At 53.1% G+C, this 19,845-nt stretch overlaps 1 protein-coding gene across 4 annotated transcripts in view; it reads right to left on the bottom strand.

The window, feature by feature from the left end:
* Positions 1-19,845, bottom strand: part of CAPZB (capping actin protein of muscle Z-line subunit beta) — a 135,324-nt gene that overhangs the window by 53,179 nt on the left and 62,300 nt on the right. For all 4 annotated transcript variants that reach the window (XM_058718873.1, XM_058718870.1, XM_058718871.1 and 1 more), the window contains exon 2: positions 18,924-19,013. In XM_058718873.1, the coding sequence (XP_058574856.1) occupies positions 18,924-19,013 (90 nt within the window). The remainder of the gene's footprint in view (positions 1-18,923; positions 19,014-19,845) is intronic.

Below are 19,845 nucleotides of genomic sequence, written 5' to 3'. Positions count from 1 at the left end.
ATCCAAGAGAGCCTAAGAGCTGGGCCCACCTCCGAGGTGCACGACCTCAGGACCCAGACCCAGCACAAGGGAGAAGGAACAGGCTCCTGCATGGGCTTCGCCCTCAATCCCACACTCGAATTCAAAGTCGAACAGAAATTTCTTTATTTGTACACAGAACCTACGCTACGCCCTCTTCTCTCTTCCAGGAGTGACCTCCCCCACCCCCTCAGAGCCCCCCATGCCAATTCCACACACCAAAGGGAAGCGGTGTTTTCCTCCTGCCCATGACAGGATCTTCATCAACTTCAGTGTCCCCGTCATGCATCTGAGACCTGGTCACCAGCAGTGAGCACGCCATCCGCTCTTAAAGGGACTGCCGATGGACACACATCAGAAACCCCAGGTCCCCGAAGGACATGCAGGCTGTTCCAGGTCCCGGCCCACGTGCTAGACCCATTTCCAAGGTCAGGGAGACAGGCTGGGCACGCCATGCTGCTCTCAAGTGCTTTCCATCTGGTCCCAGATGTGCTCTACAGGGGTGACCCAGGCACTGCTCACCCAGGGCCAGTGCCTGCCAGGCTGCACAGGCCTCCCTGTTGACTCTCCAAGTCCTGGGGAAGCGGAATCTCTTTCCAACGGACTTTGCTGTCTCACGGCTGTCATCGACCAGAAAGCAAGACCTAATCTAGAGAGATACTGAAGTCTTCAGGCCTCCTCAGTGGAGGCTCTCCAAACATTACCTAAAACACTGCTCCCGGGGGTCCACCGGCAACAGGATGCCACACAGTTCCTAAAACGCAGACGCCAGATAGATCCCTGACTAGGGAGTTCTATTAGGGCAGGGCGAGGCCGAGGAAGGGGTCTTTGTGGGTTTCTGATGAATCACGCCTCCCAGCTCCAGCTGACAAGAACCGCGTATCTTTTTCCCATCGGGAGAGCGCAGCCTCCTGCTACCGGTGATCCTCACGTAGATCAGACTCCTCCTGAACTACTTCCCTGATCTCACAGTACTGCTGCCCACCAGCCAGCACCACGGGAGGACTGAGCTCTTTTGTTCATTTTGCCCAGAACGAAACCCAAACGATACCCTTGTCCTTCGTGCCTCCAGGAGGGCAACAGCACGGGCACCGAGGGCACGCACTGCCACCTCCCGGTGCCGGGGCAATGTGCACCCAGCGAGTCTAACAGAAAGGACCACGGAGCGCCTTCACGATCGATCCAACCCAAAGAGACGCAAATCCATGTCCGGCAGAACAGAAACCAAAGAGGAAAGGATTTCCCCTCTTGGAGGCGTGCAAGGAGACTTGCTGAGCGGCCAACATTTTGGAAAGATGGAATTTTAAACACAAACACGAAAGGGCAGAGATTTGAGGCAGAGGAGCCGGGCACACAGCTGGGAGGCCCTTTAATTAGGGAAAGATTTGCAAAGCCTGTGGAGCATCGGCAGATTTTCCCCAGGTCTCCGGAATGGAAAGAATGTGGAAACCAACAGAGTGACCAACAAGTTTGCGTTCGGCTTGACACTCTCACCAAGAGTGAAGCCCACGGTCCTATCTCCTGCCACCTTTTCAGCAGCTTGGTGATCGATCCCTTGGTGCAACAGAGGGGGATGCCCTGGCCTGGGAGGAGACAGGCTGGACTGGCTCCCTCCTAAGAGCACTTCCCACAATGCACAGGAAACCTCTGCCGTCAAGGTGTTTCATTCACATTAAAAAAAAAAAATTTTTTTTAATGTTTATTTATTTTTGAGAGAAAGACACAGAGCGTGAGCAGAAGAGGGGCAGAGACAGAGGGAGACAGAGAATCAGAAGCAGGCTCCAGGCTCTGAACACACAGCCCAGAGCCTGACGCAGGGCTCGAACTCACACATCGTGAGATCATGACCTGAGCTGAAGTCGGACGCTTAACCGACTGAGCCACCCAGGCACCCCTATTTATATTTTTTAAGTTTATTTATGTGTTTTCAGAGAGACTGAGACAGTGTGAGTAGGGGAGGGACAAAGAGAGAGGGACAGAGAGGATCCCAAGCACACTCCGGCTGCCAGCACAGAGCCTGACGTGGGGCTCAAACTCATGAACCGTGAGACGGTGACCTGAGCCGAAACCAAGAGTTGGAGGCTTAACCGACTGAGCCACCGAGGCGCCCCTGTCAAGGTGTTTTAAGGCAGAAACATAATTCCAGGGAAAACTAAAGAGCCCCGCACACCTGGGGCTGCAGTTCTCGTCTGCACGTATTATATGGCATTTTCATAGGCGTTTCTAATGGACTTAAATATCAGGCACATGGACAGATGGTCTGTAATAAAACAGAAAAATGATATCCCCCCAGCTCCATTCAGGGGGAACGTGTGCCTATTCAGCTCCCAAGGGGCAGAAAGGAGGAGGCAGTGGTTTTCCCCACATGGCCAACACCCGTGTGGCCATCTTCTGTCCGGGACATCGTGATGTCCCACACGGCACCAGGGCACAGTCTTTTTAGACAGGTGCTTTGGCTCTCCTTTGCAGGGTGCCCTGTGCCCCAAGTTCCCAAATCTAAGTTAGGTGACAAGGCTCAGGAACAAAGGCGGGGCCGCCGCGCCCCTCTCCTCCACCACAACCTAAGAGTTCAGGAGAAACAGTACGCCGGGAGCCTACTGCTGGTAACAGAAGCTGTAGTTGTTAGCAACCGGGGCTAAGGAGACACCAGGCGGTGACGGAGTACCCGAAAGACCAGATTTGGAAAGCCCAAGGTCCCTGTGAGATCACACAAGATACAGGCGACTGGCACTGCGGCTGCACGAAGCACTCGGGGTCAGCAGGGCCAGCCAGGTCGCCGCTGCCCAGGCAAGAACTGCCGGGGACTCTTCCACAGGCAGGCAGGCTCGCCGAGCAACTCAGGGAAGAGGCACACTTCCCAGCTCTAGTCTTAAAACTGCAAAGAATCAATCGCTGTCCCTTCTATTATGTGGCTAGAAAGTCTGAGTGGCAACTAACAACTGGTCCTTGGCGAGACTGGAGTGTGCACCCATCACTTGCTTTCTGGCAAGGGACTCACAAGGCCTGAACCGATGCCCGAAGCTTACCAGGCATCAACTCGCAGGTCTAATCTGGACAGAGACACACACTCCTACCTGATCTTTGTCCAGCTAGCTCCCTTCCTATCACCCTGTCTCAGGCTTCACCTACTCCAAGAAGCTTTCCCTGAAACCCACCCACCAAGGGTAAGCTCAATGCCCCTCCATGCTGCCTCCATGGAGCTCTGTGTTCCTCTCCATCGGAATCCTTGTATTAAATCCATCTGGATATCTGGCTTCCCCACGACTGTGGGCTCTCTGGACACAAATATTATCTTACCACTCTGACCCCCGTGCTTCAGCACAGGCTCTAGCGCTTAGGGGTCCCTTCACTGGGGGTCCCTTACGTGCCACACACTGGGCATACAAAAGTGAACAAAGCAGACAAGATCCCTGCCCTCGTAGAGCGTAGGGGGCAGTGAGAGTCCCTGAGAGTACAGGGGAGTACCATGGCTGGGGTGACCAAGAGACAGGGTGGGGGAGCGAGGCCAAGGCAGAGGTCCGAAAGATTAGCAGAGCTGGTGCGGAGATGTTATTCCCAGTAAAGGGACGGCACGCACAAAGATCCTACAAGACAGAGCACAGGGCCTTTGGGAAACCCTAGCAGGTGAGTATGGCTGGAGTGGAGGGGCCTCGGGGGAGGGAAGGGGGAAAGAGGGGTTGACAGGGTCAGGTCAGATCAAGAGTTGTTAAACCCAGACTGTTCTCTGGCCTTGATCCTGATGACAGTGTGAAGTCAGGCAGGGTCATGGAGGGTCACGATGAAAACTGCATCTTGGAAAGTTTACTCTGGCTGCTGATAAGGAGGTGGACTTATCAGTCCACCCGGGTGTGGGACTACAGACAGGGAGGTCCAGAGGCTGTCAGAATAACCCAGTAACCTAGGGAGGGGTAGTAGCAACAAATGTCCACTGAATTGCTCTAAATGAGGATAAAGATGCCTTCGGCCGACAGGCTGGATGGGGGTGGGTGGGACTCCTTACAAGTGACCACCTCGGGCACATGGAACCATGTCTCCACTGGCCTCCAACAGCCCGAGCTGCACCCAGTGCTCCCGGGGCCGGCCTCTGTGCTGGACTCCCAGACGTAGCTCTTCCAGAAGCCACAAACCCTACTTCATGCCTCCACTGCCAAGACCCAAGAGGTCAAGAACTAGAGGCGATGGCATTCAAGCCCACTCGTCACTGTGGGAAGATGTGGCACGCCCACCGCCCCCTTCCCGGCCGGATGACAGCACCACCTCCCAGAGCCCGACCGAGCCGCACTCCCCCACAACCCAGCCAAACCAGACAACACGGGGCGCACGGACGAGGGACACACCCCTCCTTAAAAGGACAGCTGAACTGCAGCGGGTGCAGCCACTTCCTGTTGTCACGAAAGCCGTAAGGAAGGCGCACCACCTTCTCTCTGTCACAGCAGTCGGTGTGACCCAGGGAGCACTCATCATGTGCACCCAACGCTGCCCCGAGCACTCCCTTTAGTCCTTCCACCCGCCCTCTGAGAACAAGGTGAATTCATAACTCACTGTGCCGTACACATGGGGAAACGGAGGCACAGGGAGCCAAGGCAGCTTACTCAAGGTCACCCCGGTCTTCAGGGTGCACCAGCCCCAGCTAAGTCGTGACCCTGGTGATCTTAAAGACGTCCAGTGGTTTCCCCGTGTCCTGCCACCTGCCGGGGCCACCAGTGCCGACTCCGTGGGGCTGAGGCCTCCCTGCACCCTTTCCCCTCTCTCCTCAGACTGCACGGCTTTACAAAGCATGTACGGAGGATCCTGCGCTCTCAGAGTCTGGGGACGGCTGGGTTTACTGGACCATCAACCACTATTTATTTAGCATCAGCAACGTGGCCGGGCCTGTAGACCCCGGGGACACGGATGAGCAGTGTTACATTCCACAGATGCTTTGGAACCCGAGGGCCCTTCGGCGGCTAAGAATGCAGAATCGTTAGGCAGCCAGGCCCTGGCGAGTGACACGGCTTGGAGACGTGGTTCCCCCGGCAGGAGGAGTTCAGAAGCGGGAAGGTCAATGAAACAGGGTGTGAGAATGTCGGGGAAGCAGCAGCAAGCAACTTCCCAGGGCCCGACGCACACCCCTTCCTCCCAATTTACGTTCAGCACCGTCAGAATGAGGGGAAATCCACCAGCACGAAGAATAATCATTTCCAGCCTGGGGCAAACCTCCTAAAGCGTTTTGTTCTGAACCCGGAGTGTTATTTTAGCTTCCAGTCAGTAGTAATTAAGTGTGCCTCCGCATTCCAGGAAGAGGAGAGAGGGAGCTTAACGATAATTAAATCTCTTCTGCATTTGGCCCCGAATCCCTCCTCGAGTGGCCTGCTGTCAGATAACTTTCCCAAAGCCTCCATCTGACACAACTCCTACCACCACCATCTGCGACATCAATTCTGGTCTTGGCGTGAAGGTTTCAATTACACGCAAGGTAACAGGCCCCCCGGGACCAGAGAGTCTGGAGTTTTACAAGCACGTTCTTCCCTCTTCTCCTGCACACCATGCATCCAGAATTTGGTCGGTAATCGTTTGCAAGGGGGGAGGGCACAGGGACAGCCCCTCCGTGAGGCCTCTCGAAGGCAGGTTCTGTGCCTGTTGTGATTGACAGGGTCTCTAATGAACCTTAATTGTGAGCCCAACAGGCCCAGGAAGGCAGCAACAGATGTGGCGACGCGGCAACCAAAAACCGCCTAATGAATAAAAAGTGTCCTGCCTGATGAGGGCCAGTGACCCCAAAACGGAGGACGGAATCATTCCTCACCCCTGCACCCTTTTCTACAGCGCTGACTCCTTCCTGCAAGCGACGGGAAGCCTCGGGGTGGACTGGGAAGGCACCCGCCTCGGCGCTCCCAGTAGAAAGAGACCGCCGGACCTGGGGTCACGTCATCCCCACCTCGGCCGCCCCTGCAACTGGGAAGGGGACTGAGTAACTTCTTGCCGGCGTGAATTACTGTGACGGTATCTGCATTCAGAGTCCGCCGTCGGCTGGGGACCTGCGGTGCCCAGGAGAAAACTATTCCTGGAGAAGCGGTGGGCACAGACAGCAGGGCGACAGAAGAAGGGGCATCTGAGTCCAACGGACCTGGGGTTGCTCCTGACCCTGCCACTTACTCATTAGCTGTGGGGCTCCGACCGACTCATTAAGCCTCCTGTTTCCTCATTTGTAAAATGGGGATAAGACTAACCTTGTGGTTTGTGGTTTAAATACATTAAATAGGCAGAGGGTCAAGAAAGGGATTTGGCATCTGATAGTTACCAACTAAAAGCCAGGTGACCAGCAGAGTTTTAACTCATTCGCACAACGGCCACACTGCACGTGTGCAAGAGCCCCGTGGACACGGCTGCTTACTCTGAGCCAGGTACTGTGCTCGAAGCTTCACACATACGCCGTCTCCAGTTTTCAAGCTCCGCGTCATCACGCCCACCCCTTGGATGAAGAAGCCACACCCCACTAGTCTCCCAGCTCAGACACAGTGACGACGAGAGCTCGGCTTGGCCAGGCCCTTCGGTTTCCAGGTGCTCAACCGTATCAGGTCTGGTGCTCCTAGTGGGCATAACGAGCACGGAGTGTCAGACTCACGGGTGCCCTAAAACTTCCTAACCCAGAACTTTCCAGGAGTTTGATCTTCAAGCATACTCAAACAGGCTTCTGTAGCCTGACAAAGGGTATATGCGGAGGGGGGAGATGGTTAAACAATCGGTCTGTGTCCCAGGAAACGTGCTGAATAAATGGATACTCTGCCGCGAGCCCACCCCCAACATCCACGCTGCGGCTGGTGGCACCTCGCAGGCATTTTCTGCATCGGGGGATGAACAGGGTGTGGCGGGTAAGGTGCTCAAGTAGCCTCCCCACCCAGAGCCACAGACTCAGGAGAGGGGCCGAAGGGGAAAGGCCATGGAACAGAGGCCACTGCTGGATGACTGTGAAGGACCCGCAGACATGGACTTGGAGGGCTGGTCCTCAAGCTGGGGAAAGGATGCCTGGGGGGTCACACTGGCAGTGCGGTGCGGGGTGGCTGGGGGAGATGAGGGGGGTTGGGTTCAGGCTGGGACAAGAGATTAGCAGTCCTGATCAGACGGAAGGGGAACCTGGACAACAGAGAGGGATCCTGACGGTTCTAAGGTCACAAGTGGTCTGTCCCGGATGATACCCGGGTGCCTGGGTGACACCTCCGGGTGGCTGAAGAGAAGGCGATGAGGTCAAATGCCCTGTGAGCCTGTCCGGTCCGCCGGCTGGTCCTCGGGCACTGAGGTCGTGCTCCCCAGCCGTCGGACCATCCGACCCGTCCTGTCTGGCTCCTCCGCCAGGGCTTCCGAAGGCAGAGCTCCAAGCGTTAGGAATTCAGGGAACCGAAGCAGGGAGAAGGGCGCCCGCCAAAGCAACAGGGGAGAAGAGGGGAGACGACTCACACAGGCCGGGAACCCCCGTCCACCAGGACGGGACGGGAAGCAGGACACATCATCACCCTATCCTGCGGCATGACAGATGCCCTTACTGGCCACGAAACCTGCCTGCCACAGTGGGACTCTGACCTCCTCTGCCGACTCTGGGGTTGAGGGCAATGGCGTCTCCCTGCTTTCCATTCAGGAATCCCCACCGTCAGAAGACGGGGCAATGGTTTTCAGGACCACCTAAAAACGTCTCAGCGGAGGGCCCTCTCACCAAGTCCCGGCAACCGTGAGCTGGGTTCTAAAACCCCAGTGAAAGTCAAGACCGGAACTGTCCACCTGTGAAAACACAGGAAGGCTGCTTGGCGTGTCGGGGCACGGCCCCTAGGCTGGCAGAACCCAGGAGTCAGCGAACAGGTCCTGGAAAGCCATTGGAGATAAGAAAGGCATCAGCTAGCATTTATGAAGCACCTGTCTGTCATGCACGTCGACGCTTTCCACATACCCCCAAATCCTCACAACTGCTCCAGGAATGTGGTGTTCTTACTTCGATCCTCTATGTTGGAGGACCTTCTGGGAGGTGAAGCGACCTGCCTGTGGGTGCAAAGCTGTTAGGTGACCCAGTGGGCTTCAGTCCCCGTCAGCCTCGCTCTGCCCACGGAAGTGAGCTGCGGAGGCAGTGGAGCCCCACCCTGGGGGACATGTGCCAAAGGCCCCCGCCTGCTCGGCTCTCTCCACATGTTTACCATACAGGGCGGCCCATCCGGTCCCAGACCTGAGAGAAATCAATTGCCTCTTCTGCCAGCAAAAGGGGATCCTGAAAGCAGTGACACTGACACAAGGTATTCATGGTGATATTCTTTTAGTCCTAGGCAAGAGAACCCAGGTTCTGAGACTGTGACCGTCCGGCCCCCACTTCACAGGAAGAGCAGGAGACCCAGAGAATCCTGCCCATCACAGTGAAGTTAGTGGCAGAGCCAACATTATAGCCCACGACCCCTGACTTCCAGTAAGATTTGCTTAATGTACACAGTGCTTTTATCCACCTTCCTATTTCCCCCTACTGAAGGAGCAAGAAGTTCCCTGAAGCAGTTCTCTATTTGAAGAAACCACAAGGAAAGCTATGTTCTTTCTAAGCCATTTCGCCAGTTAACAAAAATTTTAAACTTGGCCGACATCATACTTATGGCTGTGGTCAAAAAGGGTCTAGAATCCAGGTCATTTGATAGGCAGGTTACGAACTTTTCCAGGAAAGCAATGTTTTCCAAAGTAGATTCCATGAAAGTGAGGTAGAGAAATGCTAGTTTAAAAGAGATGGTTTTGTTTTTTTTAACTGCAGGACTTCTCAGTACCTTTAATAGGACAACGTGGATGGTGAAGCTTCTAGAGGGCAGAGTGTGCCACGTTTTCCCCATTGCTCACTGTCTTTGTTCCTCAAGAGACTCAACCAAGGTGAGCCGACCGATTTCACGACAATCAGGAGAAATGCAGGTTGTATCCAGGAGGAAATACAATCCATCCACTGAGCAGAAACCCAGGTCATCAGTGAAGGACTTTTCCAACCTATCCTGTTTCATTCTGCATTCCTCTTGAGAAGGACAAAAAGGATGTGGATTAGACGTCTGCACTGCTCGCTCACGCTCTCTCTCTGCCTCTCTGAATCACCTATCTGTGTGCCTGGCCCTCTGTCCCAACAAAGGATTCCCACTTTCCTTACTGGTGGAGGCCACAGCACATGGCAGCTGGGAACACGAGAGCCAGACTGCTTGTTCAGAGCTTGGTTCCAGCACTGCTACCTGGTGACCTTGGAAGAGCTGCCCCAGCCCCTGCTGCCACTTCTGGCCAGTGGGAGAGACGAGAGCGACAACTTCAGGAGGAGGTTTCTCAAGATTTGAGGAGGCATGTTCTGTATCATAAGCGGCAAATACTTGTCAGTCTATTCTCTGCCCTTTCATTTTATTTTGTTTCAACTTTTTTTTGTTAATGTTTTTATTTATTTTTGAGACAGAGAGAGACAGAGCACGACCAGGGGAGGGGAAGAGAGAGAGGGAGACACAGAATCCAAAGCAGGCTCCAGGCTCCGAGCTGTCAGCACAGAGCACAATGCGGGGCTCGAACTCACAGACTCTGAGGTCGTGACCCGAGCTGAGGTCAGATGCTTAACCGACTGAGCCACCCAGGTGCCCCTATTTTGTTTCAACTTTTAAGTTAAAATTGCATACGGTCACAGCCATCATTCTGGCATTAGTTTCTATGCCTTAGTAAAGGCCTCCCCCATCTGAATACCAAATATCATCTCTGCTTCCTCTCTGGTTCTTTAAATATATTTAAAGTAAATATGTTTATTTACTTTTGAGAGGGAAACAGAGTGTGAGCCAGGGAGGGGCAGACACAGAATCCAAAGCAGGCTCCAGGCTCTGAGCTGTCAGCACAGAGCCCGACGCGGGGCTCGAACCCACAAACCGCGAGATCATGACCCAAGCCGAAGTCGGACGCTCCCCTCTGGTTCTCGCCTGTCCATTTCATATCAGTCTGTAAGGAGGAGGAGGGAGTGCAGGCTTGGTTTTCCTTCCAAGTTTTAGTTGTTTCAGCAATTTGACCAAACAATCAAGTGTCTTCTCACAGGGAAACATGAACGGGACCTGTAATATACCCTCAATGCTTGCGTGACTGGGCCCGTCGCTGAGCGGTCGGCTCTGCTCGCTGCTGCCCTTGGTTCTGAGCTCTGTGCTGTCTTCGCACACGGCCCGCCCGCCTTTCGTGGAGCCCGTTCCTCGCCGGTGAAGTTCTGCCACTGCCACCAACGGGGTCTTGTCCTCCCAGCGCCCCCAGCACCTCATACGGCCCAACCGGCTTCCGCTGGGCTGTGTGCTGATCCTGGTCATTCGATCTGCTGGCCCATCCCTTCAGTTCTTCTAGTGCAATAGCTTGCTTTCTCAAAAATTTTTAGATTTGCTTTATTGACTGACCGTTACTTGTGTTGGGGCAGAATGTTTTAAAGAGCATCCCCTGCCCCAGCACACACACGGTGTGGGCGTGTGAGCATGACTGTGCATGTGTGCATGCCTGTGTGTGTGTGTGTGTGTGTCACCGAGGGCCTCTCCTCTGCACCACTATTCCAGTGGAGTCCACTCCTCCCAAAAGCCAGGCCAGGCAGGAGTCGGGGGGCAGGTTCTACGCGCTTCAAGCTCTGATGGAGCTTCAAGCCAGAAGAGGCAGGAAGAAGTCTAAGAAGGCTTTTTCCCTCAGGTACCTACAAGTTCCGTGGCCACCGGCCTGCCCTCATTGTGAATTTCTTTTACGGTCTCACCTTAAAAGAGGATTTAATTTTAGCAGGGCACACAGAAAGTGCCGGACTGTCACGTTTTCATTTTTCAGACCGTAATTCAGTGGACAACACCGAGTCGGACCTTCCCCTGGGCCGCACCCCAGGTGGAGGACAGGACACTCTCACTGTCCTCATCCATAGAAGGGGCTCTGCCCGCGCTCCTCCCAGAGGAGCTGAGGAGACGAGGCGACAGGTCAAATGTATTAATAACGTGGCCCACATACAGGAGTGTTTCTGACACCTGATGGGCCTCCATTAAAGCCATGTTTCCATGACATTCACTAAGAACGATATCAGGAAGAATCAAAAAAGAGGGGAGGAGAGTCAAACTCTAAATCTGAGCCCCCACACAAAATAATCTCCATTTAGAATTTAGAATTTCCTCTGAAAAAATAACAAAACTGAACTGGCTGATGGGCATTAACAATGACAGGAAACAGCTTTCCAATTACCTAACTCTGGGGGATTTCAAGCCCCTAGCCATCCAGAGTCATCCACCGTGACTGCTCTGTGCTCTAGAACTGCTCAGGACCAACAGACACGTCGTCACAGCCTCCTGGAAACAGTCTCGGCTCCGCGAGGAACCCATGCACACAAAGGAAAAGCAAAAGGCCCCCCAGATTTTTCTCCTTCGTTCACTTGGCTTCGAGTCTGAATTGTCTAGGCTACTTGTGAAGCAGGCAATTTATCTCATTCTCAAACGGATCAAATGAGGGCCCGTTACTCTACGTATAACAGAACTCATCAGAGATTCAAATAGCTTTCTGGGATGTATCTAGGAGGGAGCAGGCCAGGTGAGGGCACCCCAGGGAGCCCCATTTCCCTTTCCAAGCCAAATCATGCCACGCGGGCCTAGTTTACAGGGCTGCCTAGCTGCCACCTTGACACAAATCAGAGGCCGCACCTCTGAGGTGCAGGGTCCTTGCCTCAGCAGCAGGTTAGGGTCATGAAAGACCATCTCCGTCTGGAGAGGCAGCCCTGGGTCGGGGACGGGGGCCAGTTCAGCACCTTGGTCCAGGGGCTGCTCTCTCCTCTCCCCTGCATTTTTATTTTTTTTTTAATTTTTTTTTAATTTTTTTTTTTTTTTTTTTTTTTTTTTTTTTTTTAGTCCCCACAGCTGCAGTCCATTCAAAGAGCAAAAAAAGCTTGCATGAAAAGGCTCACCACAACTTTCCAAGGAATGGAGTTCATTAAAATACTGCTGGAGGCCCTTGGCTGGAATGCTTTTCCCCTTGTAAAATGGAACTGCAGCTCAGTGTCGCCTGTAGGGAAGCTCAGGATAAGCTCAGAAACATCAGCGCAACAGAGACTGTGCAGGGGCTTTTGCATAATTACCAATTATTCGATCCATTCCCCTGCTCAAGCTCCAGAGACAATATCCGGCCTAGGAGAGAAAACTTCCCGACAGAGCCTATGACAAATGGGAGAATGGAAGCCAAGTTCCCCCAACCCTGACCTAAACCCAAAGGGAACTTCCCTAGGGACCAGAGAATGGGGTCTGGCCTAGGGCTCCCAAACCACCCGGCCCCATGAGTCAGTGGTGTGTCACGGGGGGGGGGGGGGGGGGGGGGGGGGGGCGCGGGGGAACGGGGACGGGGGACCCCTCACCTCCAGCTCAGCTCCTAGGTGCCCAGCAGGGGGAAGCCTACACCCAGCCGGGAGGCCCACGCACAAGGCCCCAGGCAGGAAAAGGCCAACTTCCCCAAGCCTCAACTTGACTTAAAGCTTTGGTGCAGAAAGCATTCTTTTTATATTAAAATGTCTTACATGTGGGCATGTTATGGATTGGAATGTAACTGTTTAAAGAGAAGAAACATAAAATTCTCTACTCCATGCAGCCACTTTGGGACCTGCCCCCCAAACTCCAAAGAGGTGTATCTGCTCCAGTGTAAGGAATGCTGTGGGGAAAGAACTGGAGGAACAGGGAGAGGCCTGGTGAAAGGCGGCCAGCGGAGAGCCGGGGGGAGACAGCACACGCTCCCTGCCGCTGGGGCCCGACCGCCGAGGAGACCCGACCGCCTTTACGCAAAAGTAAAGACAACAAATGCTCCGGCTGGGTATCTGCCTGATAGACAGACAGTGCCGAGCTGGCCCCGGCCAAAGTCTTCCTGCAATTCTGCGCTAAGTGCCAGCTCTATGGAGCCAGGGCTTTTGTCCTGTGCCCTCAGCCCCTGGAAGAGTATTTGACACACAGGGGATATTACATTCTTGTCGAAAGAGCAACTCAGTTCTGCAGCTCTTGACAGCCCCCCTCAGAGCTGATTAACCGGTAAAGACCAACGGGCCGAGAGAACCCAGCCAAGGTCCTTCTCATTAGGGGTCGGGTTTAAGGATCCTGGTATTTTCTCCTGTGGAAAGGGAGCCAAGGAATAAAGGCTGCATTTCTTCCCAGGGCTGAGCGCAGCGACTGACTCAGAGGAGGTGCCCCGTAAATGTGGACTTCAATCCACGAACTTTTCACCCACTTAAGCGAAGACCCCTTTAGAAAGGAGAAGACACTTTTTTTTTTTTTTTTTTTTGAAAGAAGACATTTTAAATGTCGCCTCTGAAACAAAGGAGGAAAAAGTGCTGGTGGGAGATCGGTTTTCAATGGCGACAATAAGGGGCAAGTCAGGCGGGAAGAAGATAAAAGCCTATTCACTCCTGTGTACAGATAAGCTGGATCGTCTTGGCCTGCAAGGCCCGGTCCCCAGGCCCCGCATGTCTTCACCACCTGGGGACGGAGCGGGTTTGGTGCTTCGTTCACAGAGCCACCACTGGGAGAAGAACTTCCAGATCTCATTGGTTCTGCTATTAAAGACTGAACATTGAGTAACAACGCCTGGCAGAAATCAGACACGGTAATATTAATGGACGATTAAATATAATATTCGCCTTCATTTCAGCAGACTCACAAACGTCTGAGAGCTTGGCTCCACCGGCTGCCTCACGGAGAGCAGGAGACTTGGAGACTTCAAGCTGTAGGTTCCCACTCGCTCATCTCCTGGGCCCCCGGTGCCTAAGAACCCGCCGTGCACCCCAGCCTTCTGACCTGTCAGGTGCAAAGAATCGCATGCTCCCTGCAGCCCTCACGCTGCCGAGAGGCAGACACTTTCTGCAAGCCATTCAAAGCCCAGGGCTGCTGAGGCTGGCAGGACAAAACCCTGCACCCAGCTGGCCCCTTCTATTTCTGGAGGGCATTTCTGGCTACTACAAAGAGGGATATGCGGCCATGAAAACCGACCTGGTCCTCCGCTCGCTGGGAGAAGCACCAGGATGCCTCTTGCCGCCTCTAACCCCCAGGCCTGGCCAGGATAGCTTGGGGGCTTTCCCAGCTGATGACCTCCCCCTGGCTCGAGTTAGGTCTGGGGACACCCACGAGCTGGACCTCTAGGTGGCTACAGCACAAAAGAAAGAAGGAATGAAAAATTAAACAGCCAACGTTTGCAGGCAAAGACTCTCCTGCCTGGTTAAACGGATTTAGGGCTATTTTTGGTCTGCTCTGAAAGAGGGCAAAGGACGGATGGCCTGCTGGGTGCCAACTCGCAGAAACAAACTCCTTCCTCAGCTCAGGGCTCAAAATACACCCAGCCAAGTTTCGGCTAGAGCTGCCAGTGTGCAGAGTGAAGCCACAGAAGGTCAAAGTTCAGGGAGCCAAGGGAGCATCTAAACATCATATGATTCTTGGCCCACACGGACAATGTGGGTATTTTTGAAACAGCTTAACAACGGATTTCAGCTGGCTTCACTCTAGTACGACAGGATTAATATGCAATAAAATGGATGTTTTGGCCATCTGCAAAGGAAGGTCATTTCCCACCAATCCCAGCATGCACCATAATCCCGAAGCAGCAAACGCTCAAACGCTGGAAAGAAAAGAGAAGGAAGAAAGCTCAACGGGCATGATAAATCCGGCTGCCCCGGCCTCACAGCCACGCACACGCCACATTTCTCTTTAATACTGCTCTGCAACTGGACCACTGGTGGACCGGATCAATTCCCCTATAGTTCTCTGGCTCCAACATCTAAGCGTGGCCGTTCCCTTCACGGAGAATGCTGGCAAATCCTCACATTTTTGTCAGTCTTAAAATTGGAGACTTCTCTTGAAAACAACTACTGCCCCTTCATTATTTTGGGCAGGTGAGCACGGGAAGAATGACTGCGATTTGCACCGCGCGGTGTGTTCGCCGCAATGGAAAACACCGGACTGATCCCAGATCATGTGAAACAAAGGCCTGGATACACACACTGCTTCTAGACAGACCCGTGGCGGTGTGAGTTTTCGGAAATTATAGCTCTGGGAACTTTAGAGGCACAGCAGTACACTCAGCATAGACCACCTCTTACAGGAATGAAAAGAATACTGCAGACCCAGTTAAAAAGAAAAGAAAAAAAAAAAAAAAGGCAAACAAACCCTGTCATTCCCAGGGCAAAGAGAAGAAAATCAGCAGCAACGAAAGACAAACATTCAAAGAAGGAATTTCTAGGATTGGTCACAGGATCTTGAACAAAATGGGCCCAAGTGCTCCTTATACACTACAGTGCATAGCGAGGACCTTGACGCAAGGCCATTAATCAAAAAGTGGCCTTTGAAGCATGTCAATATAGTTTTAACGAGGTGTGCTTTACCAGATCCTAATTCGGCGAAAAGTCATGCTCCATTTCCATTTTGAGATTTATCATACTTCAAATTAAAAAATTAATGAGCACACTGATTCCCCAGCCCATGCTGGATGATGGGGATCTATTACATACGGCCTCCTGTTCAGCCTTAGGAGGTAGATGGGGCCCAAGGCTGGCCTCCACACAACTTGGTGAGGGGAAGTCGGCACCCCTCCAAACTCCCCACAAAGCACTGGACAAAAGTGAAGTGCTAATCCCACGTGGCCTAGCTCTAAGAAGGGAGCGTCTTTCAAGTCTCTAGCTGCTGCTGCTGTTGTTTTCAATTGTATGAATTTTTTTTTAATGTTTATTTTTGACAGAGAGAGAGACAGAGTGCAAGCCGGGTAGGGGCAGTGAGAGAGAGAGACACAGAATCCGAAGCAGGCTCCAGGCTCTGAGCTGTCAGCACAGCAGAGCCCGATGCAGATGCAGGGCTTGGACCCACGAACCTCGAGATCGTGACCTGAGCCAAAGTCGGACACTCAACCGACTGAGCCACCCAGGCGCCCCTGAATTATATGATTTAATTCTAAATTACTCTCCATAAAACATACATTTTAATATTTTAAATTACTAATGAATTATTTAACCCCCTTTTCCCCAAGCAGGTAAGACGGACACACTAGGAAGACGTACCATATTTAATCTGCTGCTCTAGGGGTGAGTGATTCACCAAAAGGTACCCAGCAGAGTGATCCCACCTGGAGGAGTTGGGATTCCTGGTGCTGCTCAGCCACACCACCGCCCCGGCTTCTTCCTGACCGAGTCTAAATCACCTGAAAGAGGTGCAGTGGTCCTGCATGCATTTCAAAGGGGACTGTGAAAATCAGATGAAATAATAACGCAAACCAAAGCACCTGGCCCAGTCCTGGGCACACAGCAGGCGTTCAACCGTTAGCTGTTGAACCCGCCACCCGCATCTCCCTCCAGCCCCTCGCCAGCCACGTTCTACGGAAGACAAAGTTAGAAGGGGGGAAGCAGTGCCTCTGACCCTAACCCACAGGATGCCACAGAGCACGTCACCTATCTGGGGCAGGTGCAGGGTGGTACTTCAACCTGGGCCCAAGCACCCTTCTGCAAAGTACGTGCCACAGTGGGCCTCTCGCACCCAGTATGTGGCTGAGGTGAGAGGCGGCTCTCCTTCACTCCCGCCAAGCACAAGTACCAGTACCAGACCCAGCCAGGGAAGCTGACCAGGTTCCCATAAAGGCGGCTCTGGGCACATCTCTGAAATAGAGAGCGGCGAGGGGATCGCACAGAAAACACACAGCTGTAGAACACTTCAGTTGCCCTAAGAACAAAATAGCCCCAGGAATGGTCTACTGAGAAAAATTTGCTCACCATTTCTTCTATGTTCGGTTGATTTCTAAAATACGGTACCAGCTAAGTTGGCACACTGAATTTAAACTCAGCCAAGCATGCTTTCATGCTGAGTTTAAAGACAAACAGGCCTCCGCCACTGACCCAATTAGGGATCTGATCATACCTTTGGCCTCTGCCCACCTCTGCCACATACGATCAAGCAAAAATAAGCAAAAATCTCCGATCAGGAAAAACACAGAATACAGCACTTCCCAGTTCGCTACTTTAACGGGGCCGGGAGTCAGCAAACCAGTCCGCACAGCCCGGTGTGCCCCAAGTTCACGGAGTGGATGATGGTGACAATAACCCCCGCCTCACGTTCAGGCTCTCCTTCTGAACTTCAGGGACCCCTCGGAACCACCCAAGTCTGTATTTCACCATTTCCCAACACAGGCTGCTTTCTCTCAACAACCCCTCCACCCCCGCAAGCTGCCCCGCCCAACTCACTGCACATCCTCACGCCCAGATTGTTTACAAAATCAGGTCTAACCAATCCAATGTTTGGGCCCATGCTGGAAAATCAGGAAGTTTCACATCAAATTCTAAATGTATGGCTTCTCCAGAAAAATCCGCAAGCAAGTAACAGAGGACCACCCTCCCACAGGGCAATAAACAAGCAGCTGGAACGACGCGGCCACTGCCCTTTCAGAGGGGGCCTGCCCACCAACCCCCTCGAGTACATTCCGTTCCCCTCACGGGCTGAAGGCACCTCCCAGGCTCTGAGTTTTGACTTGATTCTGCACGTTCGGAGGCTCGTTTGCCTCGCGCTTCCACCCACTCTTCTTTCACATGCCCCTAACGCGCCTCCGTGTCAGCCGGGACCCATCGCGCCTTGCGTCGCAAGTACCTGTCGCTGTCTTTCTCATCAGGGCCGCTCACCTCAAGAAACCTCCTCCTCCTTCTTACTTGTGGAACTGTTACCCGCACAAGCTAGCAGGTTCACAACTCCTCACTGGGCTGACTGTGTCACACAGCTGCCTCCCGACTGGGACTCTGGGTGCCTATAAATACACAGACAGTTGCGAGTAGGGGCCTGCAGACTGCTGGGAAGTTCTCCGTGGCAATGACACGAGTCTCCCACGGTAAGGCTTTGCTAGTACAACTGCTCTGACCTCATACAATGGAATGAAGTGTGTGGACAGGTTTTCAATCCATTACAGTAAAAGCCACCTCATCGATGAGCCACGGTCAGCAGGTGACGATCACATCCAGAAGACACGGGGGCCATGAGCACAACAGGGGACTGGACTCGGAGGCCCAGGTGCCAGAGCCGGAGCCAGAATGTACTGGCCAAAAAATCTAGCAACTCAGTTGGCCTCTTGGGGCCTGATTTTAGTTTATTTTACTTCTTTTCAATATTTCCCATAGCTTTATAGGTTATTTAAAATAGTGTGAGCTATTTCAAATAATATCATGGTGCCAGTTAATCTGAGGCATCATTGTGAGACCAGTCATTCCGAATTAAAAAGAAAAGACACATTTAAAAAGTAGGTGTGATGAGGGGCGCCTGGGTGGCGCAGTCGGTTAAGCGTCCGACTTCAGCCAGGTCACGATCTCGCGGTCCGTGAGTTCGAGCCCCGCGTCAGGCTCTGGGCAGATGGCTCGGAGCCTGGAGCCTGTTTCCGATTCTGTGTCTCCCTCTCTCTCTGCCCCTCCCCCGTTCATGCTCTGTCTCTCTCTGTCCCAAAAATAAATAAAAAACGTTGAAAAAAAAATTAAAAAAAAAAAAAAAAAAGTAGGTGTGATGAGATCTTTGAAGGCCGGCTTTTGTGTCTTATACCATTCCAAGTGGAAGGGAAGCCCTCAAGTATGTCACAGGAGAAACTTCCACAACAGCAAAGAAATGAAGGAAGCCTGGCTCCGGGCACTACCGAATGCCTGCTGGGCGTGTATGGCCTCTTCCTCCCTGCGCGGAGATGCAAGCTTCTAGAACCTGAACCCATGCAGGTGGGGCAAGGAGACAGACGGTGACCAACTTCAGAAGTCCTATCTTGGGCTCTGCAAACGCAGCTGGCTCCGAGACAACCGCGTGGAGGAATCTCAGAGCTCAGTGGGGGTGGAAGGTTTCTGCTGCATTTTGAGCGCCACACGGCAAAAGGCACACAAACACAACCAGTTGGGAGCCACAGCCCAAAGGAAACCATACGAACAAAGCTCATACCAGGTCGATCAGGTCGCTGAGGTTTTTCTCGATTTGCTGTGGAGGCAGGCGCCTCATCAAGTCCAAGGCACAGTCCAGCTGCTGATCGCTCTGTGAAAAGAGAAGCAGACGTGTCTGTGTTATTTTGCTTTTGCCAACAGAAGCGCCAAAACCCCCTTTTATTATTTTTAAGTTTATTTATTTGTTTTGAAATGGTGGGGGGGCAAGGAAGAGAGAGACAGGGAGAGTGTGTATGAGCAGGGAGGAGCAGAGAGGCGGCGGGGAGAGAGAATCCCAAGCAGGCTCCGCACATTCAGCACAGAGCCTGATGCAGGGATTGATCCCACAAACCGTGAGATCATGACCTGAGCCAAAATCAAGAGTCAGACGCTCAACCAAATGAGCCACCCAGGCGCCCCTAAAACCCCCTCTGAAAAAGCATTCTTGCAGTTTCAGCTTGCCCAGGGTACTCTAACTCCAAGCAGGACTGCAGCGGGCCCTCCAACACATCTCCCAGAGAGAGGGGGACAGGCTCTGTGACGGCACAATCTCACATGGAGGCATCCAGAACATACTCCAAGTGGGAAGCAGGCCAGAGCTCCACCCACAGCTCAATGCCCCTCGGCTTTCCTTTTCCAATTCAACAGACCGTGGGATATGCCGACATGTGACCTCCTGATCAGCCCTACAAGGGACCATGCTCCAACAGCAAGTTAGGCTTTCTCCTTTGCTGTCACTTGGACACACAAGTCAGGTAATGTTACCAGGCAAAGAACAGCCGGCAAGATGCACACCAAGGTTAAAGTGTTTCGGTGAATTCAACGGAAGCTTGGGACATGTCCCCAGGCGCCAGGCCCTTGCAAAGGAGACCGAGACCTGGAGCATCTCCAGTCAAGAGGTGGCTCCAGCTGCAGAGCAGACGGCCAGAGCAGCCAACGGGGGT

Source organism: Neofelis nebulosa, chromosome 2 (genome assembly GCF_028018385.1).
Source record: "Neofelis nebulosa isolate mNeoNeb1 chromosome 2, mNeoNeb1.pri, whole genome shotgun sequence".
In the NCBI taxonomy this organism is placed as follows: domain Eukaryota; kingdom Metazoa; phylum Chordata; class Mammalia; order Carnivora; family Felidae; genus Neofelis; species Neofelis nebulosa.
The sequence above is the reverse complement of the archived record's forward strand: the minus strand, read 5'-3'. Positions and strand labels throughout refer to the sequence as shown.